This window comes from Chionomys nivalis, chromosome 2, assembly GCF_950005125.1.
Source record: "Chionomys nivalis chromosome 2, mChiNiv1.1, whole genome shotgun sequence".
In the NCBI taxonomy this organism is placed as follows: domain Eukaryota; kingdom Metazoa; phylum Chordata; class Mammalia; order Rodentia; family Cricetidae; genus Chionomys; species Chionomys nivalis.
In genome coordinates, this window is record NC_080087.1 from 31,716,086 (window position 1) to 31,733,750 (window position 17,665).

Below are 17,665 nucleotides of genomic sequence, written 5' to 3' on the forward strand. Positions count from 1 at the left end.
TATTATTTTAACATCGTAAAGGCTACACAACAAATCTATAAACAACGTTGTACTGAATGGTAAAATCTAAGGTTGGGCAGTGGTGGTGCATGCCTTTAATCCCAGATTTTGGGAGGCAGAGGCAGGCAGATCTCTGAGTTTGAGGCCAGCCTAGCTCTACAGAGCAAGATCCAAGACAGGCTCCAAAGCTACACAGAGAAAACCTGTCTTGCAAAAAAACCCAAAAAAACCAAAACACCAAACTGGACCAAAACAACCCCCCCTCCCCACCAAAAAAAAAAAAAGACAGAGAAAGAGAAAGAAAGATAGAAAGACAAAGAATGGTTAAAAACTTAACATGTGCACTCTGGTTTTTCACTCATCTGAGGTAGAAGTTGAACCCAGGCCCTTGCTTGCATTATTCAAGTGCCCCACCAATGAGCAACCTCCTCAGCATTCCCTCTTAAACCAGCAACCAGGCAAATGTGTCTACTCCAGTACAGTGTTTGAACTTCTACTCAGACGAGAAGGCAAAAGAAAGAAAGAAAAGGGGCACAAGTTGGGAAGGGGGAAGTCAAATTATCTCTATTTGAAATGACATGAGCTTATAAAAGATTCCAGTGCCTCCCTTGCTCACATACTCCCTCCTCCCTCTCTTTGACTCGATTCCCGGAGCTCAGCCTAGGGCTTGGTTGTGGATCTCTGTGTCTTGTTCCACCAGTTACTGGATGAAGGCTCTATGATGGCAGTTAGTGTAGCCACCATTCTGATTACAGGGAAAGGTCAGTTCAGGCATCCTCTCTGCTATTGCCTGGAGTCTTTTTTTTTTTTTTTTTTTTTTTTGGTTTTTCGAGACAGGGTTTCTCTGTGGCTTTTTGGAGCCTGTCCTGGAACTATCTCTTGTAGACCAGGCTGGTCTCGAACTCAGAGATCCACCTGTCTCTGCCTCCCGAGTGCTGGATTAAAGGCGCGCGCCACCACCGCCCGGCTTATTGCCTGGAGTCTTAGCTGGGGTCATCGTTGTGGGTTCTTGGGACTTTCCCTAGTACCAGGTTAGGTTTCTACCTAACCCCATAATGACTCCCTTGTATCAAGATATATCTTTCATTGCTCTTCCACTCCACTCCTCCCCCAACTCAACCCTCCCATTCCTTCATGTTCTAATCCCCTATTCCCTCCCCTCTACTGCCCCCCCCCCCGCCAGTTACCCATGAGATCTCATCTGTTTCTTCTTCCCTGAGATTCATTCATTTCTCTTAGTGTTCTCCTTGCTACCTACCTTCCCTGGAGTTGTGGGTTGTAGCCTGGTTATCCTTTGCTTTACATCTAGTATCCACTTATGAGTGAGTTTTTCTGAGTCTTGGTTACCTTACTTAGGATGATTTTTTTTTTAGTTCCATCCATTTGTCTGCAAATTACAAAATGTCATTGTTTTTTATAGCTGAGCAATACTCCATTGTGTAAATGTACCACATTTTCCTTATCTATTTTTCAGTTGAAGGGCATCTATGCTGTTTCCAGGTTCTGGCTATTACAAACAATGCTGCTTTGAACATAGTTGAGCAAGTGTCCTTGTGGTAGGATTGAGCATTCTTTGGGTATTTCTGAGTGGTATCACTGGATCTTGAGGTAGATTGATTCCCAATTTTCTGAGAAACCACCATACTGATTTCCAAAGTGGCTGTTCAAGTTTGCACTCCCATCAGCAGTGGAGGAGTGATCCTCTTATTTCACATCCTCTCCAACATAAGCTGTTCTTAGTATTTTTTATCTTAACCATTCTGACAGGTGTAAGATGGTATCTCAGAGTCGTTTTGACTGGGAAGTCTACAGAGACAGCTGAATCAAGCTCGTGGGAACTCATGAACTCTAGACCAACAGCTGTGGAGCCTCCATGGAACTGAGCTAGATCCTCTGCATGTGGGAGATGGTTGTGTAGCTTGGATTATCCATGAGGCACCTGGCAGTGGGACCAGAGTCTATCGCTGGTACATGAACTAGCTTGTTGGAGCCCATTCCCTATGGTAGGATGCCATGTTCAGCCTTAATATGTGGGGAAGGGGCACGGTCCTGCCTCAACTTAATGTGCCAGGCTTTGTTGACTCCCTATGGGAGGCCTTACCCTTTGGGAGGAGTGGATGAAGGATGGATTGTGGGGTGGGGAGGCAAAGGAGAGGGTGAGGAAGGTGAGAGGGAGAACTGTGGTTGGGATGTAAAAAAAGTTAAGAAAAGAAGAATTTCTTGTTTTTGTACTCAAATAAGGTAAAATAAAATTGAAAAGGACTCCAATTCCATCAGGGAATTGTTAAACAGAATCCCCTTGAACAAAGTAGCAGGATGCAAAATCAGCATACAGAAATCGCTAGACTGTTTTATATACAAAGCAAAAGACTGGAAAACAATCCCATTAATTATGACCTCAAAGAATACTCAGGAGTCAGGCTTAGTAAGGAGATGAAAGACCCGTACAACGAAAACTTTAGAACATGAAAGGAAGAAGTTGCAGTAGCCATTAGAAGACGGAAAGATCTTCCAACTTCACGAGTCAGCCGAATTAGCACTGTGGCAGCATTTCCAGAAGCAATTCCGGATTTAATGCAGTCCCTGAAAGAACCAGAAAACAGACAGTTCTGGCATTCATAAGGAAGAACTAAAGACCTGGTAAGCCTGAGTAATTCTGAGCAAAATAAGCAATGCTGGAAGCATCACAAAACCAGATTTCCAGTTGTACTTCAGAGCCGTGACAGAAACATCACACTACTGACACAAAAACAGACACATACAGAAATCTGTGGCTTAACAAACATTCCTCAAGACCACAACCCCTCCACCTCCTCTCCCCAACCCAGCAAACCCCCAAGCCAGACTCCCCAACTAGCCAACTAACCAAACCAAACTCCTGCCACAGAACGGTGAGAATGAACTCCACGAGAGAAGGTTAGGTAAAGTAAATACAATTCAAGTGTCTTGCATATGTCTATAAAAATGTCAAATGGAAATACAAATTATTACAAATAACATATGACCATGAAAGTTTAAAAAGGAGAATTCAAACTAAACTACAGCCTTGAGAAGTTAGAGGAGATGACTTTGTAAGTGGATCCCATAAGTCCTCTTGGCTTAGTTTCAGGATCATAATGCTTTTATGCCTGTTAATTGGGAAATAGAATAGGGTGGGTTGTGAATTCAAATTTTTAGAGATTTATTTGTTGTTGGGGTTTCTGTTCTGCCCTGTTCCCACAATGATTATGTCCCAAAGAAATCATACAGAGGTCTACATTAGTTATAAACTGATTGGTCTATTAGCTTAGGCTTCTTATTAACTCTTATAACTTATATTAGTTCATTGTTCTTGTTTATGCTAGCCACGTGACTTGGTACCTTATTCAGCAAGGCAGTCACATCTTGGTTCTTCTGTGGCTGGGCCAGGATGCAGAGGAATGGGCTTCCTTCTTCCCAGAATTCTCCTGTTTTCATTGACTCGCCTCTACTTCCTGTCTGGTTGTCCCGCCTATACTTCCTGCCTGGCTACTGGCCAATCAGCATTTATTTAAAATATAATTGATGGAATACAGCCCATTGTTCCACACCATTTATTTATTTTTATTTTATGTTGTTGGTGTTTTGCCTGCCTGTATGTTTGTGGGCTATATGCATTCGGTGCCCATGGAAGCCAGAGACAGGCATCAGATCCTCTGGGACTGGAGTTACAGATGGTTGTTAGCCACCATGTGGGTGCTGGGAACTGAACCCTAGCCCTCTAAAGAGCAGTCGGGTCTCTTAACTGCTTAGCCATCTCTTTAATCCCTCCAAAGTGTTTTAACAAGGATTATAGTCTCACTGCTGCTCTCATGTCCTTTTGCAAAGGTGAGCAATGGAACATGTCTCTGTTATGCGGAGCTATGCAAGTGTAGTGGAGGGGAGAATTCAGTGGTATTTCTGCAGGTCTTTTTTCTGAATGGGTAGAAAATACTTAAAGATCTTTGGATATCAAGGCTCAGGAAGTTTATTCTAGCTCTCTCCTCCAAGAGTGTTCTCAAAAACTCAGGAACCAGAGTAGTGGTACATACTTTTAATCCCAGCACTTGAGAGGCAGAGACAGGAGGATCATAGTGAGTTCCAGAATACTCAGGGATAAAGAAAGAATAAACCATGGTCTTGCTAAACCATATTCCTTGAAACACTCAATACCTTCTAGACCACAATCATGGGCTTGAATTCAATTATTGGGGAATTTATTACTGCAATTTAAAAAGTGTGTGTATGTGTATGTCCCATATGTGTGCGGGAGCCCATAAAGGCCAGAAGAGGCCAGTGGGTGCTGGGAACCTAACCCAGGTCCTTTGCAAGAGTAGCGAGAGCTCTTCATCACTGAGCCATTTCTCCAGATCCTGAAATTGGGTTTTATTAGTTTGGATTTAATGCTAACATTGTTCTGATATGATCTTCAATTTATCAACCATATGTTCCCTAAGTATTTATTTGGACAATGTGTGGTGGCACATGATTTTAATCCTAGCACTAGGGAGGCAGAAGCAGGCTGATCTCTGTGAGTTGAAGGTCAGTAGAGTCAGCATAGTGCCGGGCTAACCAGGACTCCATCGTGAGAACATGTCTCAAAGGGAAAAAAATCACGACTTTCTATGCTATAAGTGAAGAGCACACAATAAAAAAAATCTCTGTTATTGAAAAGCTTTTGTGAAGGTGATGGGAATGGAGAAGTTTGTTTTGCTAGCATTTGATAAACCAAGTATTTTTCTGCATGCGAGGCGTTGCCCAAAATGATTTAAATGGGGCTGGAGAGATGGCTCAGAGGTTAAGAGCATTGCCTGCTCTTCCAAAGGTCCTGAGTTCAATTCCCAGCAACCACATAGTGACTCACAACCATTTGTAATGGGGTCTGGTGCCCTCTTCTGGTCTGCAGGCATACACACAGACAGAATATTGTATACATAATAAATAAATAAATAAATAAATGATTTAAATGAGGGAACTTTTTGAATCCTCCAAGTCCTTTCACAGATTACACTTTCCCCACTATTTTACAGCTGGGGTCCGGGTATTTGGAAACATCCTTCATCTTTGTAGGCAGTAAAGTCAGACCACGGGCTCAGTGACATTAAGAACGATTATCACACCTCAACCTCAGAAGAGTGCACGCTTATGTATCTGTTCTAGGTAGCTTTGGCTGTCAGTTTGACACAACGAGAGTCATCTCACAAGAGGGAACCTCAACTGAAGAATTCCCTAGCTCGGACTGCCCTATGGGCACGTTTGTGGAGCATTGTCTTGTTATTACTTGAGGCAGAAAGGCTCAGTACATGTGGGTGGCACCATCTCTTGACAGGTGCTATATCATACAGGTGTTGGGACTGTGTGAGGAAGCTAGCTAGGCATAAGCCTGTGAAGGAGTGAACCAGCGAGCACCGTTCTTCTGAGGTTTCTATTCCAAGCTCCTGTTTGGGTTCCTGCCTTGACTTCCCTTAATAATGGACGGACTATGTGTGGCCTGGAAGTATAAGCCAAATAAACCCTTTCTTCCCGAAGTTTCTGTTGATCAGGGTGTTCTAGCACACAACAGAAAGCAAACTAGAACAATACTAATAGCAATGGAACACACACACACACACACACACACCACAACTAAAACCAACTACTAAGCTGACTGCACACAGTGATGCCAGAGGACTTGTTAGGTTGAGGTTGAAGGATCACAAATTTAAGACTATTTAGTGAGTGCCTTGCTGAAGAGAAAGTAAAATGACAACTAGGGTAGTCGTGGTGGGTGGGGACAGGTAAGAGAGGCTTCGTGATTTCAGTCCCATGCTAGAGCCGCAGGCATGGATCACTGTCTCAGGATGTCCACAGCTTGGGAGAATCTGGAAAAGCGGCCAGAGAGGAGTGTGTTCACTCATGAGATTTCTTTAAACTTCCTTGATGGCGAAATGATTCTTTTTCTCGGGGGATACTCTCACAAACCTTTTAGCAGATGCATTGCTCTGTAATTTGGGAAACATTAGTTTAGGAACACAGTCTTTCTTCCAGCTACCTTTAGGCCCACTGGAGCCCTTTATGGCTTTAACAGCCGCAGAGGATCTGATGAAGTGACAAGAGGCAAGCCTACTGGAGACAGCCATAGGTAGGATTTGAGTGGAATTCTTGAACACTTGGAAGACTTTTGAATTTTACTTAACCAAACTTTCTTTGTTGAGTTCTTGTCAGTTTTAGGGAAGTTCTAGACAGGTTATCTGTGGTCGGCCTGAGGGTATTTACACTAAAACCAAAGAGAAAGTCTTGTCTTGTCCATGGTTTTATCAGTACACTCTTGGTACCCAAGGAGCATGATCTTTTTCCTTTAAGCATTTTTTGATAGTGCTTTGTCATTAATATAAAGACCATTTTTATGACCAGCCTGGCTACTTATAACTATAATCATGATAAATGCCTATTAATGGGCTCAGTGTTTTCAGTTGCACCAAAATCGATGCAGCATACAGAAAGATGCTCCTTAGCCTTTACTTTACAGCTTCTCTCTTGAATAATATATAGACTGTTATGTTTGTCAGCTTTCTGTCATTATGACAAAAATATCAGAAAATCAATTTATGGGGAAAATCCACCTCGCTCATGGTTTTAGAGGGTCCACTGTTTGGTCAGCCTGTTGGTTTGGGAACATGGCAAGACACTGAGAGCATCATGGTGGAAGGGTGTGAGAGAGGAAGGTGCCAATTTCATTACATCCAGGAAATAACAGCGAGCATATGGGCTGCTATTGCCTACCTCCTTCAGTGGCAAACCTAACATTCTTCCCCGAGTTCCTACCTCTTTTTTTTTTTTGTTTCCCACCTCAAGAGAGGGTTTCTCTGTGTAACAGCCCTGGCTGTCCTGGAACTCGCTTTGTAGGAATTCCTATCCTTCAAAGGCTCCAATGAACTCCAGCACCTCCTCCGGACCCAGACTTTATCTAGCCCCCTTTTCAGTTGGAAACTGGGCTTCATCTCCATGAACAATATTTAATTTTGAACTTACAACTGCCTCAGAAGGTAGGTGTTATCATCATTTTATACATGAGGAGACAGAGCTTAGAGAGATTGTTATCTGCATAGATGTAAACAGCGAGAATAACAAAACATCTGAATTCTAGTCTGATTTTAGATCCCACACTTATAACACTCTACAGCAAACTTCCCTAGAAGGGAGAAACACTGAAGATCAAACCAGCACCCACAATACCAGAATTCGAAGCACTTTGGGTAATTGAATCAATGACACATCATTTGCTTTGATAATGAAGATGATAATCTTCCATCCATGTCAGCTTAAACTTAATTCCACCCCCTATCTCTCTGGCTTAATTGAAAACAAAAAGCCCTATTATAGCCTGCGTTGTGGCCAAGAAGTTCCTTATTTAGTCATTACTCAAATAGTTGATTGTGCATGGCATTTCCCTGGAAGCAGGAATCTTCTCTCTGCTGAGATGCTAAGAGGTGGTTTTGCTTTGTATATTGCCGTAGGCAAGATGAGAGGTAATACCTAGGAATGTTTCAACACATGTGCGTGGTATGAAATTCTTGCTTCTTAAGAGGTGCAAGCCATGGATGTTCTTGTGGCTCTCATAAAAAAGCTTCCCGAAATTTCACGGCCTGACATAGGAGACCAGAGCCATCACCAGCAAGTATTAGGATGTTGGGAGCATAGTCATACACAGTGGGGGTCAATGATTATGCTTTTGCTTTGAGGAACCTTTTCCTTCACAGAAGATTTTGAAAAACTACAAATATATACTTGACTTTCTTTTTTTTTTCCTAGAATCTGTGGAAGTACCTACCCATAAAAGCAGGCCGTAGTTGGTACAGAATTTGCAATAAGTTCTTGTATGCAATCTCTCTCTCTCTCTCTCTCTCTCTCTCTCTCTCTCTCTCTCTCTCTCTCTGCCTCTCTCTTTCTGTCTCTCTCTCTCTCTTTCAAAAAAGGGTTTCTCTGTAGCTTTGGATTTCTCTGAAGCTTTGGAGTCTGTCCTGGAACTTGCTCTGTAGACTAGGTTGGCTTCGAACTCACAGAGATCCGCCTGCCTCTGCCTCCCCAGTGCTGGGATTAAAGGCGTGCGCCACCACTGCCTGGCTGCACTCTCTTTTAATTGCCACAGCAGAATGAGGAAAAGCCTTACGGTCTGGACAAAATTTTGGAGTGACTATTATTCATCACACTGAGACTGAAACTCGTTTCTGTCCCCGAAGCCTATTTTTCTCCAGTGTTTGCACTCTAGGAGGTCTCTTTGGTTGATCTGCCCTGTCATAGGCCTGACACCAATTTTTTATGAAGCATCCCCTGGCTGGACGTCCACGCACATGCCTTTAATCCAGCTTTCACTCAGGAGAGAGAACAGGTGGATTTCTGAGTTTGAGACCAGACAGGTCTACAGAGTGAGACCCCCATCTCCAAAGCAACCAAAAAGAGCGTGACAAAAATAAACAAAAAAGAAGCAGTCCCTGGTAACACGACTCTTTGACACCAGTCATATCCTACTGGAAGGACGCAGTCCTTTCAGACCACGATATGCCACACAGCTTCAGGTGTGTGGCGGCTCCTCAGCCAGGACTGAATCACACGTTAGTTGCTTACATGTTTCAACCACTTGACAGCTTCAGCCGGGTTTCTGGGCTTGCCCGGGTCATGTCTGACCTTTACTTGGGATGTCACTGTGCTCTCTCTTTTGGTCTTGACTATGCTGTAGGCATCCACGATTGAAAAGTAGCTTTGCTTTTGTATGGGGAGGCGTTCAGCAATCAGGGGGATTCTGAACAGCAATCTTAATAAGATGGGCATGGAGACTATTTAATGGTAGTTTTTAATCCTCATTCATATGTGTGCCTGAGAAATGTGAGTCAGAAAAATGGAGGATTCTGGCAAAACGTAGAACCTAAGTGTGGCCCGTTTCCCTCACTTGGTGCTAGATGAGTAAGTGATGTCTCTTTCCAGACGTTTCTGCAGCCCTGGAGGAAGGAGTTGCACAGACCATTTTTACCACCGTGCACTTTGAACATTGCCTAACAGGAACATTCCCATTTAGTAGACTGGTAATGTATCAATCGAGGGAGAATCAGGATATTTTTATACTGTGATAGTTTAAAGAAACAATCTTTATTTTTAAGTGTTCATCTGGATAGACATGCCAATGAATATTTCGGTCACATTTTGAGCAAAACTCACAAGTTTTTTTTTTTTTAAACTTTACATGTGTACACAAGATGACACATGGCTCTTAAAAGAACAAGGCATGAGGAATACAGTGAGATACAAGCTCATAACCACATCGAAGTCAGTGAGCATATCTGATTCAACACAAAAGGTCACCAAGCTGTGTTAGAGGGAGGGCTATCTGAAGACGGGGTTGCGGATGTGCTCCGAGGCCCTTTGTGGGACGCTGTAAGCGGTGAGGGGAGACAGAGAAATGCTAGGTTTTACTCAACCTAACAGGGAACTATGGGTTGGCGGGGTTTCACGTATCAGGTCTAACTTTATTCAATGACTGTAAAGAAAAGTAGGCTCTGATTATCATGCCCGACAGTGATGAACTCATTCTCCCTCCACCCTTTCTCTCTCTTTTTCTCTCGGAGATCTTGACTTTGGCTTGCTAAAACAGTTCTTTGAGGCCTTCATTTCCAAGCAACGAAGGAATTAAACATGAGCTAGGTGGACTAACAGGTTGAGACTTCAAAGCTGCAGTGACACACGAATCAACGAATCAAGAGCCGTGTCTCCACTACTGCTTGGACAACTTGTACTAACTTCTTCTGAGAGCCATTAGCAGGCAGGAAAAGGAAGAGCTTTCACTGTTAATTTTTGCCAACAAACGTGGAGCTCAAGTTTGTAGGCGGCAGAAAAAGGAAGGTGCATCTATGTATGCGGCATGCCGCCCTTTACCTCAGATTTTCATAGATTTGTGTCTTATAATGATTGGATATTTGGTAGTTTTATTTGTTAACTCCTCTTTAGGAAAATCCTTCCCCTATAAACCTGGAACTACTAAGAATGCCCCATCCTAATTAACTCACAATATAATCATAATGTAAGCAAACTCTACTTCCTTAACTCCAGGGAGAGATTTCATTGGCTAAAAACAATGTTTTCTTTACTATTTTTGTTTTGTCATCCTGAGCAATTGATTTCTTTTATATGATCTCACATATATAAAACCAGACTACTACAGCCCCACTCCCCAAGAGAGGGTTTGAAGCAGGAATCCATCCATCCATCCATCTTGTTTGAGGCCTTGCTTAAGCTCAGACCCTCAGAATACCATAGCAATAAAGAAACGTAAGTCAGTTCATAGCTGCTACAGAAAACAAAAGTTAGTGTTAAGTTCCCACAACCTCCCTTCTCCCCTATATCAGAAATTTCAACGCATCCTCCACCCATTTCCTAAGTCCTTCATACCTTCCTTAGCGCCCCTTCTGACAACGTTGCCTACTTCAATGAAAAATATATCCAACTTTCCAATTCCCTCCAAAACCTTAAATCTGCAAGTCCCAATCTCTCTATAAGAACATATTCCAGGCCAGTCAAGCTTTTAACATTTCACTTGTATTGTCAGGAGAAACAGACCCACATTGGTTGCACATAGGAAATGAGAGCTAGCTGTTTTTATCAGCTTGAGAAGTGGCTTGATTACGGCCGACATGTTCCTTCTCTTGTTCCACGTTCGGTAAGAGAAAAGGAGCACTGATAGCTCCCGTCTAACATTAGTTATGCTAGAACTCATAGAGAAAAGGCTCAACGCGCAGAGTTTGCCTGAGTAAGGATGCCGAAGCACTTGATTTTACAGCCAAGGGCCTCAGAAGAGTGGCAACAGCATCCCCAGCTGACTCTGCTGGCTACAGCCTAACGAACCACAAAGACCTGCTAGGAGGGTAAAGTCTCTAATAAAACTGAAATAGCTTCTTTCCTTAAATAACGTTAAATTCAGCTAAAGAACTGGGCAGTTGTTCACATGAAGCTATAGAAAAAAAAAGGAAATCTCCAGTTACTATCAACACCAAAGAAGTGCACACCAACCAACCACGGACCAAAGGGACTTTGGTATTGTAGCCATAACAGACAATGTGCGGCACGGGAGCCAGGAGTTCTCTGACGGTTTAGATGGCAGGGTCATAGGAGGCTGTTGAGACCTGCTATGTCTCCTGTGAGGTTGATGCGCCCCGTGTTCTCTAGCAAGACTCACATAAACACAAGCTTATCGGCGGGCTTGCTAAAACAGCGTGCAAGACTCCTGCACCGGAAAGCCACCTCCATCTTGCAGAAAGGGTGTCATTATTCTGAGGAAACCATACTTGGTGCCATAGACTAAAAACTACGGCCCCAAGAGGAATGCATGAGAAGTTTCCCCCCAAAAAAAGTCTCCTCCAAGACGATACTCAGTTTCGGCTTGTGACCTTAGCAGGAGAGCAGAGAGACGGTGACTGGGGACAGGCAGTTCAGAAAGACGTCCCTAAAGATTTAGTTGGGCAGCTTTGGGAAGAGGAAAGATGTTTAAAGTTAAGGCCTTTATCTGCGAACAACAGTATATTAATAAACTCTATACCATATTTACAAATGCATTCTCTTGTATTAAAACTAACAGTATTCTGTTCACAGTGCCATTGTTTATACAGGTAGCAATCCCATAATACTCGTGTATTTTGGCATGGGAATCAGTAGCGTTTGGTATTTACAGAAAATGTACACATGTGAATATAAACAGGTCACTGAATCCGTAAAAGATCGATTGGCCGGAGGTGCAAAGGAATGAACTGTACAGCACCTTCTACCAGCCGGGAGGGGAAACACGGGGTGTCGTAAATCGCAAAGATGCCAAATCTCTGACTAAAAGTGGCAAAGAGTCAATAGCAAAACAATGAACCCCCTCTACAGGTTTGGGTACAGTGAGTAATCTTAGTCCAAAGATTTAGACCCATTACCTGGTGCATGAAATAGAAAAGTTAAAAAGATTCATTATTATTTTATAATAATAATTATTATTAAAATAGAAGGTACTTTCTCTCACACTCTCGTTTGTGCTCTGGCACGAAGACCAGTCTCGCAGTTCCAAGTTTGCTGGTGTTGTCATGCAGGTCAGCGGTCTGATGGCGAACCCTAAAATGCTCTGGACGTAGGAGCTGCTGCCAGTCAGTGTGACCAAGGGCCAGAGCAGGACATGGCAGAAGCACCTCTTCCTCACTCCCTGTCTTTTCGGTTGGGGCAGCAGCCCCAGGATCAGCTCCAGGGACAGGACGAAGCTGCTTATTTCGGCAGCTAATGCTGAGGTGACAATGGCTTCTGTACACTTGGATCAATGAAGGGAGGCGGTAAGTGGCAGGCGGGTGGCATTAGAAGCCCAGAGTGGTGGGTTTGTGGCGAGGGCCGTCAGATGGCCTTGCTCCTGCAGACCCCGCTGCCTTAGGGCGTGGCGCCTTCCGTCTGCTCCAGGGTTTCAGATGTGGGGGCCGCGGAGTCCTGGCCGCTTCCCCTGCGTCTGTGCTGCGTGGACAGCAGGCTCTTCCACTGGGCTTTGTTGTGGGCCAGATGGCTTAGCATGTTCTCCGACAGGGTGCTGTTCCCGGTGAACCGGGCCCACTCCCGGAAGAGCGGCTCCACGATGTAAGTCATGAAACCTGCAACATGCAAGGTCACAGGCGAGGTCACCCCACGGGAGATCAGGCCCACCTCCTTCACAAACACGACAGAGACGCACAGGGCACTCTGCCAGGGACAGGTGGGTAAACAAGACACGGTCTAACTGTTATTATTTGGAGAGAGAGAGGCGAGAGAGACAGAGAAAAATGTGTGGAACCAGAAAAGACAGGCAGAGAGGGGAGAAAATAAATGGCTGAGGACCCCAGGGATTTGGTCATAATTCATTCTGATTACCTAGTGGGATACTTCTTTTGAAATTATTATTTTTATCGTATTGACTTGCCTTCAATGACACCAGTCTGTGTGGCGTTTTGTTTTAATTTTAATTTTTTTTTTTTGAGACAAGGTATCTCTATATAACCTAGGCTCTGGGATGCTGAGATTATAGGCATGTGCCGGCACGCCCAGCTCTAAACATTCATTGTCAATGCAGACTTTTTAAAAAAGCAGTGCTAGCTAGGATTAAACTCACAACTTGGCACATGTGAGGTAAATGCTCTACAACGGGCACATGCCCAGCCCCTTTGATAGAGAGTCCTAGCTGCAAAAAGTCATCCTGCTTTAGTGAATGCAGACGACTGTTTGATGTTAGACTTCCTAGCTCCGTCAAAGCCCCTGCCCAACAGGGTCTCATTATGTGGCCTTGGCTGGTCTTGAACTCATCTCGACCCTGCCGTCTCTATCTCCAGAGTGCTGAGGATACCGGATTCTACACTCATGTCCAGATAAAGTTTCTGTTCTTTTCATCATCAAACACTCATCGTGGTCTAATCCTGTCTTATTTTTAATGTGTTTTTCACATTAAGCATGATCTCTTAAACAAAGATAACTTTCTGTATAGTGTGGAGTATTTGGAATTACCATAAACTTGCATTTATCTCGGTTTCATTGTACTTCATTGAGATGGAAATATGAAGAAAATGGCACATGTTTTTGTGTGTAATAATTTTTCCAGCAACTAACACTTTATATTTAATAAGTACGTGGACTGTAAGTACTTGCTACTCTTGAATTTAGATATCTGACTTTTTTTTTTTTGAAAAAATTGGAAAATGATAGCCTTCTCAAAGTCAAAGTATGAATTTTAGAAAGTGCCGCTTCCTAAGAGAACAGTTACAGTTCTAACATTAAAAAAAATATTCAACTCATTTCCCCCTGCTGCTACCGTGGAATTACCTCTGATCTGTGCTGATCTTCTGCGAAGGCTTTTTACTCTAGCTAGGAAAGTGATTTTAAAGTCGGAGTAAGCATCAGAAGGGCTCGAGGGGCTGCCCCTCAGTTGCTGCCAATCTCACTCCTCCAGGGATGAGCTTACTGTACCTTCCGGTGTGGTGGGCAGGGTAGGGAGGGATGGTGGCTTTATAGGGCAGGTTGAAGGAAACCTTTTTCTTCTTCTTTTTCTTCCTATACATTCTACAAATAAGAGATGAATTGATTTCCTATCTTTTAAAAATGATGGAGGGAGGAGAGGAGTGAAGAAGTGTGGGAGAAGGGGAGGAAAGTGCTCCGTCCTTTTGGGCAAATATGAACTACTTCCACAGAAAAGCAACCCTAAGACTCGCACTCGGGAAAGTATCATTTTAGGTCGCGATGGGAGACAGAGAGATAGAGATTGCTCTATAAAGACTTTCACCACTGAGCTATCTCCTGGGGAGATGGAGCAAAGAAAGGGGATAGTGGATGGCTTAACCAGAACTAAATGGTGTATAAAAAAGCCTCATGGAAACCCATTTATTAACAGTCTAATTTCAAAATACAACTTTAAAAAAGAGAGAGAGAGTTTGAATGGAATTGCCCTGCATGGGTGGGCACTGCATCTCTCAGAAGACATGGGTTATTAAATGAAAATTGCAGTACAAGGCATGGAACACTGACCTATGACCCAGGGGGGTCTCTGAAACCCTGAAGGTTATTGCCATTGCCCAGGTTACCCACCACAATTATATGGTTAAGACTCTATTGCTATGCCGGGCAGTGGTAGCGCACGCCTTTAATCCCAGCACTCGGGAGGCAGAGGCAGGCGGATCTCTGGGAGTTTGAGGCCAGCCTGGTCTACAAGAGCTAGTTCCAGGACAGGCTCCAAAGCTACAGAGAAACCCTGTCTCGAAAAACCAAAAAAAAAAAAAAAAAAAAAAAAAAGACTGTATTGCTGAAGATACCACACAATTTGGATGGAGGCTATAGAGAACTCTCAACTTGGAAACTTCCTCCTTGGTTGCCAGCTTTCAGTGTGCCAGAAGGTATTAAGCAGGCAGCTTTGGAGAGAGGGGACTGATGTCTTTTAACCCAGTGCTTGTCCCTGTGTGCTGCAATGTTAACCTGCCAGACAAGCTGTGCCTTCCAGCACACCCGTGGCATGAACGTTACCAGTTAACTAACTGCTTTCTGATTGGATTTGAGACCTGTTCCACAGGAAAGAATTTCTTGTCTGGCATTGCAATCCTAATCAAAAGTTCAAGGCTACAGAGGCCACGGGCCCTAGGGTAGAACTTATTGCTTTGTTAAATGTTCATGCATCAAATTGTCTTCTAAATATTTGTGTTTATCCCTTTAGGTCTGCGCTGCTCTCGACCTTGGTGAGAGAAGCTTCCTTCTGCAGTGGACAACAGTTGGTGGAGAAAGACACAATTAGTCAGGGTGCTAAGAATGAGAGACTGAGCATTCAATATTAAATGAGAGAGATATCTTATTATCCCACTCTCTCATCCCCAAAGGCCTAGGGAGCATTGTGGGATAGAAGACAAAACGAATGTAAGACTCAGGGAATGGGAGGTTGCTGGGAGATGCTGGGAGATGCTGGGAGATGCTGGGAGATGCTGGGAGATGCTGGGAGATGCTGGGAGATGCTGGGAGATGCTGGGAGATGCTGGGAGATACCATCCTCTGGCCATGACTTGGCTACCAGAATTGTAAACTCAGCAGCCATGGATACTCACACAAGACCTATACAAAGTCAAGTCAGCTAAAAATCCACGCAGAGATGGGATAGATGACCTTTAGGTCCTACTCATACTGAGTTGCTTTTGGATAGTTACTGAGACAGGGAGAATCATTTTTTATTAAGGATATAACCACTGGGTTTTCCAGGCTTTGGTGAATGGTTCCACATCCATGACATATGGGCAGCTCTATATGAACTTGGGTCATAAAAATAGATATGAAGTTGGTATGTGTGTGATGGGGGCTCTGGAGGGGGAGATAAGGGGTAGATATGATCATATTTCATCGCATACATTATCAAAACTAAAGACAACTATAGGTTTCTTTTCTATTAGTCAACACAATAGCCAGGGACAACAACAACAAGAATATGAGAACAGACACTTTGGGGGCCGGGCAAGACAGAAAAATAGCTACATTGTATAGGATCCTGTGGAGAAGGGGTATGTGGGTGTGCACCAGAGCTTGCAACATCCATTTGCCTCCTCTATCTCTTTATCATTTTCCCAATTCAGTCTGACTTACCTTGTCACACTTCCCGACCTGAACCTGCCAGAGCTGGCAGGGAAAGATTTATGAACGGAGTGTTGTTTTATAGTCATCTTCCCTTTCTCTTTCTTATTGTTATTCTGATGTAGTAGCCATAGGAGTTCCCTTTTCATTCACTACCCACTCCATTTTAGAGGCAGGATCTATGGCCACCACATATTACTAGGCTGAAAACCAGGACATACGATGAGACAAAATACATGTACGTGTGTTCTCATAACAACAGCAGGACAGACCTCTGAAATCAGACCTGCCCTCCAGATCTAGGCTGTATGCTTAATCGTGTAAAGGTTTCTACTTGGGAAATGCACGACTCTAAGTGTTATAAATGGTAACCTGGCAAGAGTCTTTCTATCCAGAGTTTAATAAAGGGAGTCTCAGAATTAGGAACCATACCCATAAAACCTCCTAACTAAAGCACAAAGCAGGGCCGGACTCTCTCAAGAAAGCTGAGGCTGTGTCTCTGTTGTTGGTTTCTGAGTTGCCCTTTGCTCTTGAAGTGTTCTCTCTCTCTCTCTCTCTCTCTCTCTCTCTCTCTCTCTCTCTCTCTCTCTCTCCCTCTCTCCTCTCTCTCTCTCTTCCCCCCTCTCTCTCCTCCTCTCCCTCTCTCCTCTCTCTCTCTCCTCTCTCTCTCCCTCCATGCTCTCACTTTCTTCTTCTTCAGCCGATCTTTGCAGATGCCCCTTCCCAACGCCAAGGCACTGAGCTTGGAGACTCGCAACCCTATGGATGCGAAGGCCTCTGTGGAGTCTGTGGGAAAAGGTGCAAAGCCGCGAACCGCTAGATGCCAAGGATGGAGTTTGGTAAGGAAAAGAGTTGAAGTTTTGTTTGGTTTCAATGGAAGTACTCCCAGAAGAAAGGCTAGCTTTACATAGAGATGGAATAAGGGATTTAAGATGTAGAGCAAAAAATATTTCCTTCCTTAAAGTGAGGAAAGTAAAATTTGGCCTACTTGATCTGCGTGAGGATCTTATGTGTAATGAAATTAGATAAAGTAATAATCATTCTGCATGCAATGCGAACATACTTGAACAGATTACCACAATTGACACTTGAAAGGGAGAACATGACTGAAATAAGTTTTAAAAACGAGAGAGAAGAAATGCTGACATTTGGCCACAAGGGGACAGCAGGGTTCTAGGATCTCAGGCCTTACATGGGAAGAGTACCCTGAAAAGACTGTGAATGGCTAGAGTTTATTCTTTGTAAATGTGGTGTGTTCTCATGTGCATGTGGTTGCATATGTGCATGTGGGTACACAGGTATCTGTGCATGCAGTTGGAAGCCAAAAGTCAAAGATGGGTGTCTTTATCAGCTGTTCTCTCTTTTATTACTATTGTTTATTTTTGTGTGTATATGTGTGTGTTTGCATGTGCTCTCATGCATGTGAATGTCTGTACATGTGTTTTGCATTTATGTGCACGCATGTGCTTGTGTTTGCATTTGTGTGGATGCATGTGCATATTTGTGTGCATATGTGTGCATGTATATATGCATGTGTACACGTGCTTACATGTGTATATTC

At 43.6% G+C, this 17,665-nt stretch overlaps 1 protein-coding gene across 2 annotated transcripts in view; it reads right to left on the reverse strand.

Moving 5' to 3' along the window:
• Positions 1-9,136: 9,136 nt before the first annotated feature.
• Pde7b (phosphodiesterase 7B) overlaps positions 9,137-17,665 on the reverse strand; it is a 320,744-nt gene continuing 312,215 nt past the window's right edge. For both annotated transcript variants that reach the window (XM_057762340.1, XM_057762339.1), the window contains one exon: positions 9,137-12,629. In XM_057762340.1, the coding sequence (XP_057618323.1) occupies positions 12,415-12,629 (215 nt within the window). In that variant the 3' untranslated portion in view covers positions 9,137-12,414. The remainder of the gene's footprint in view (positions 12,630-17,665) is intronic.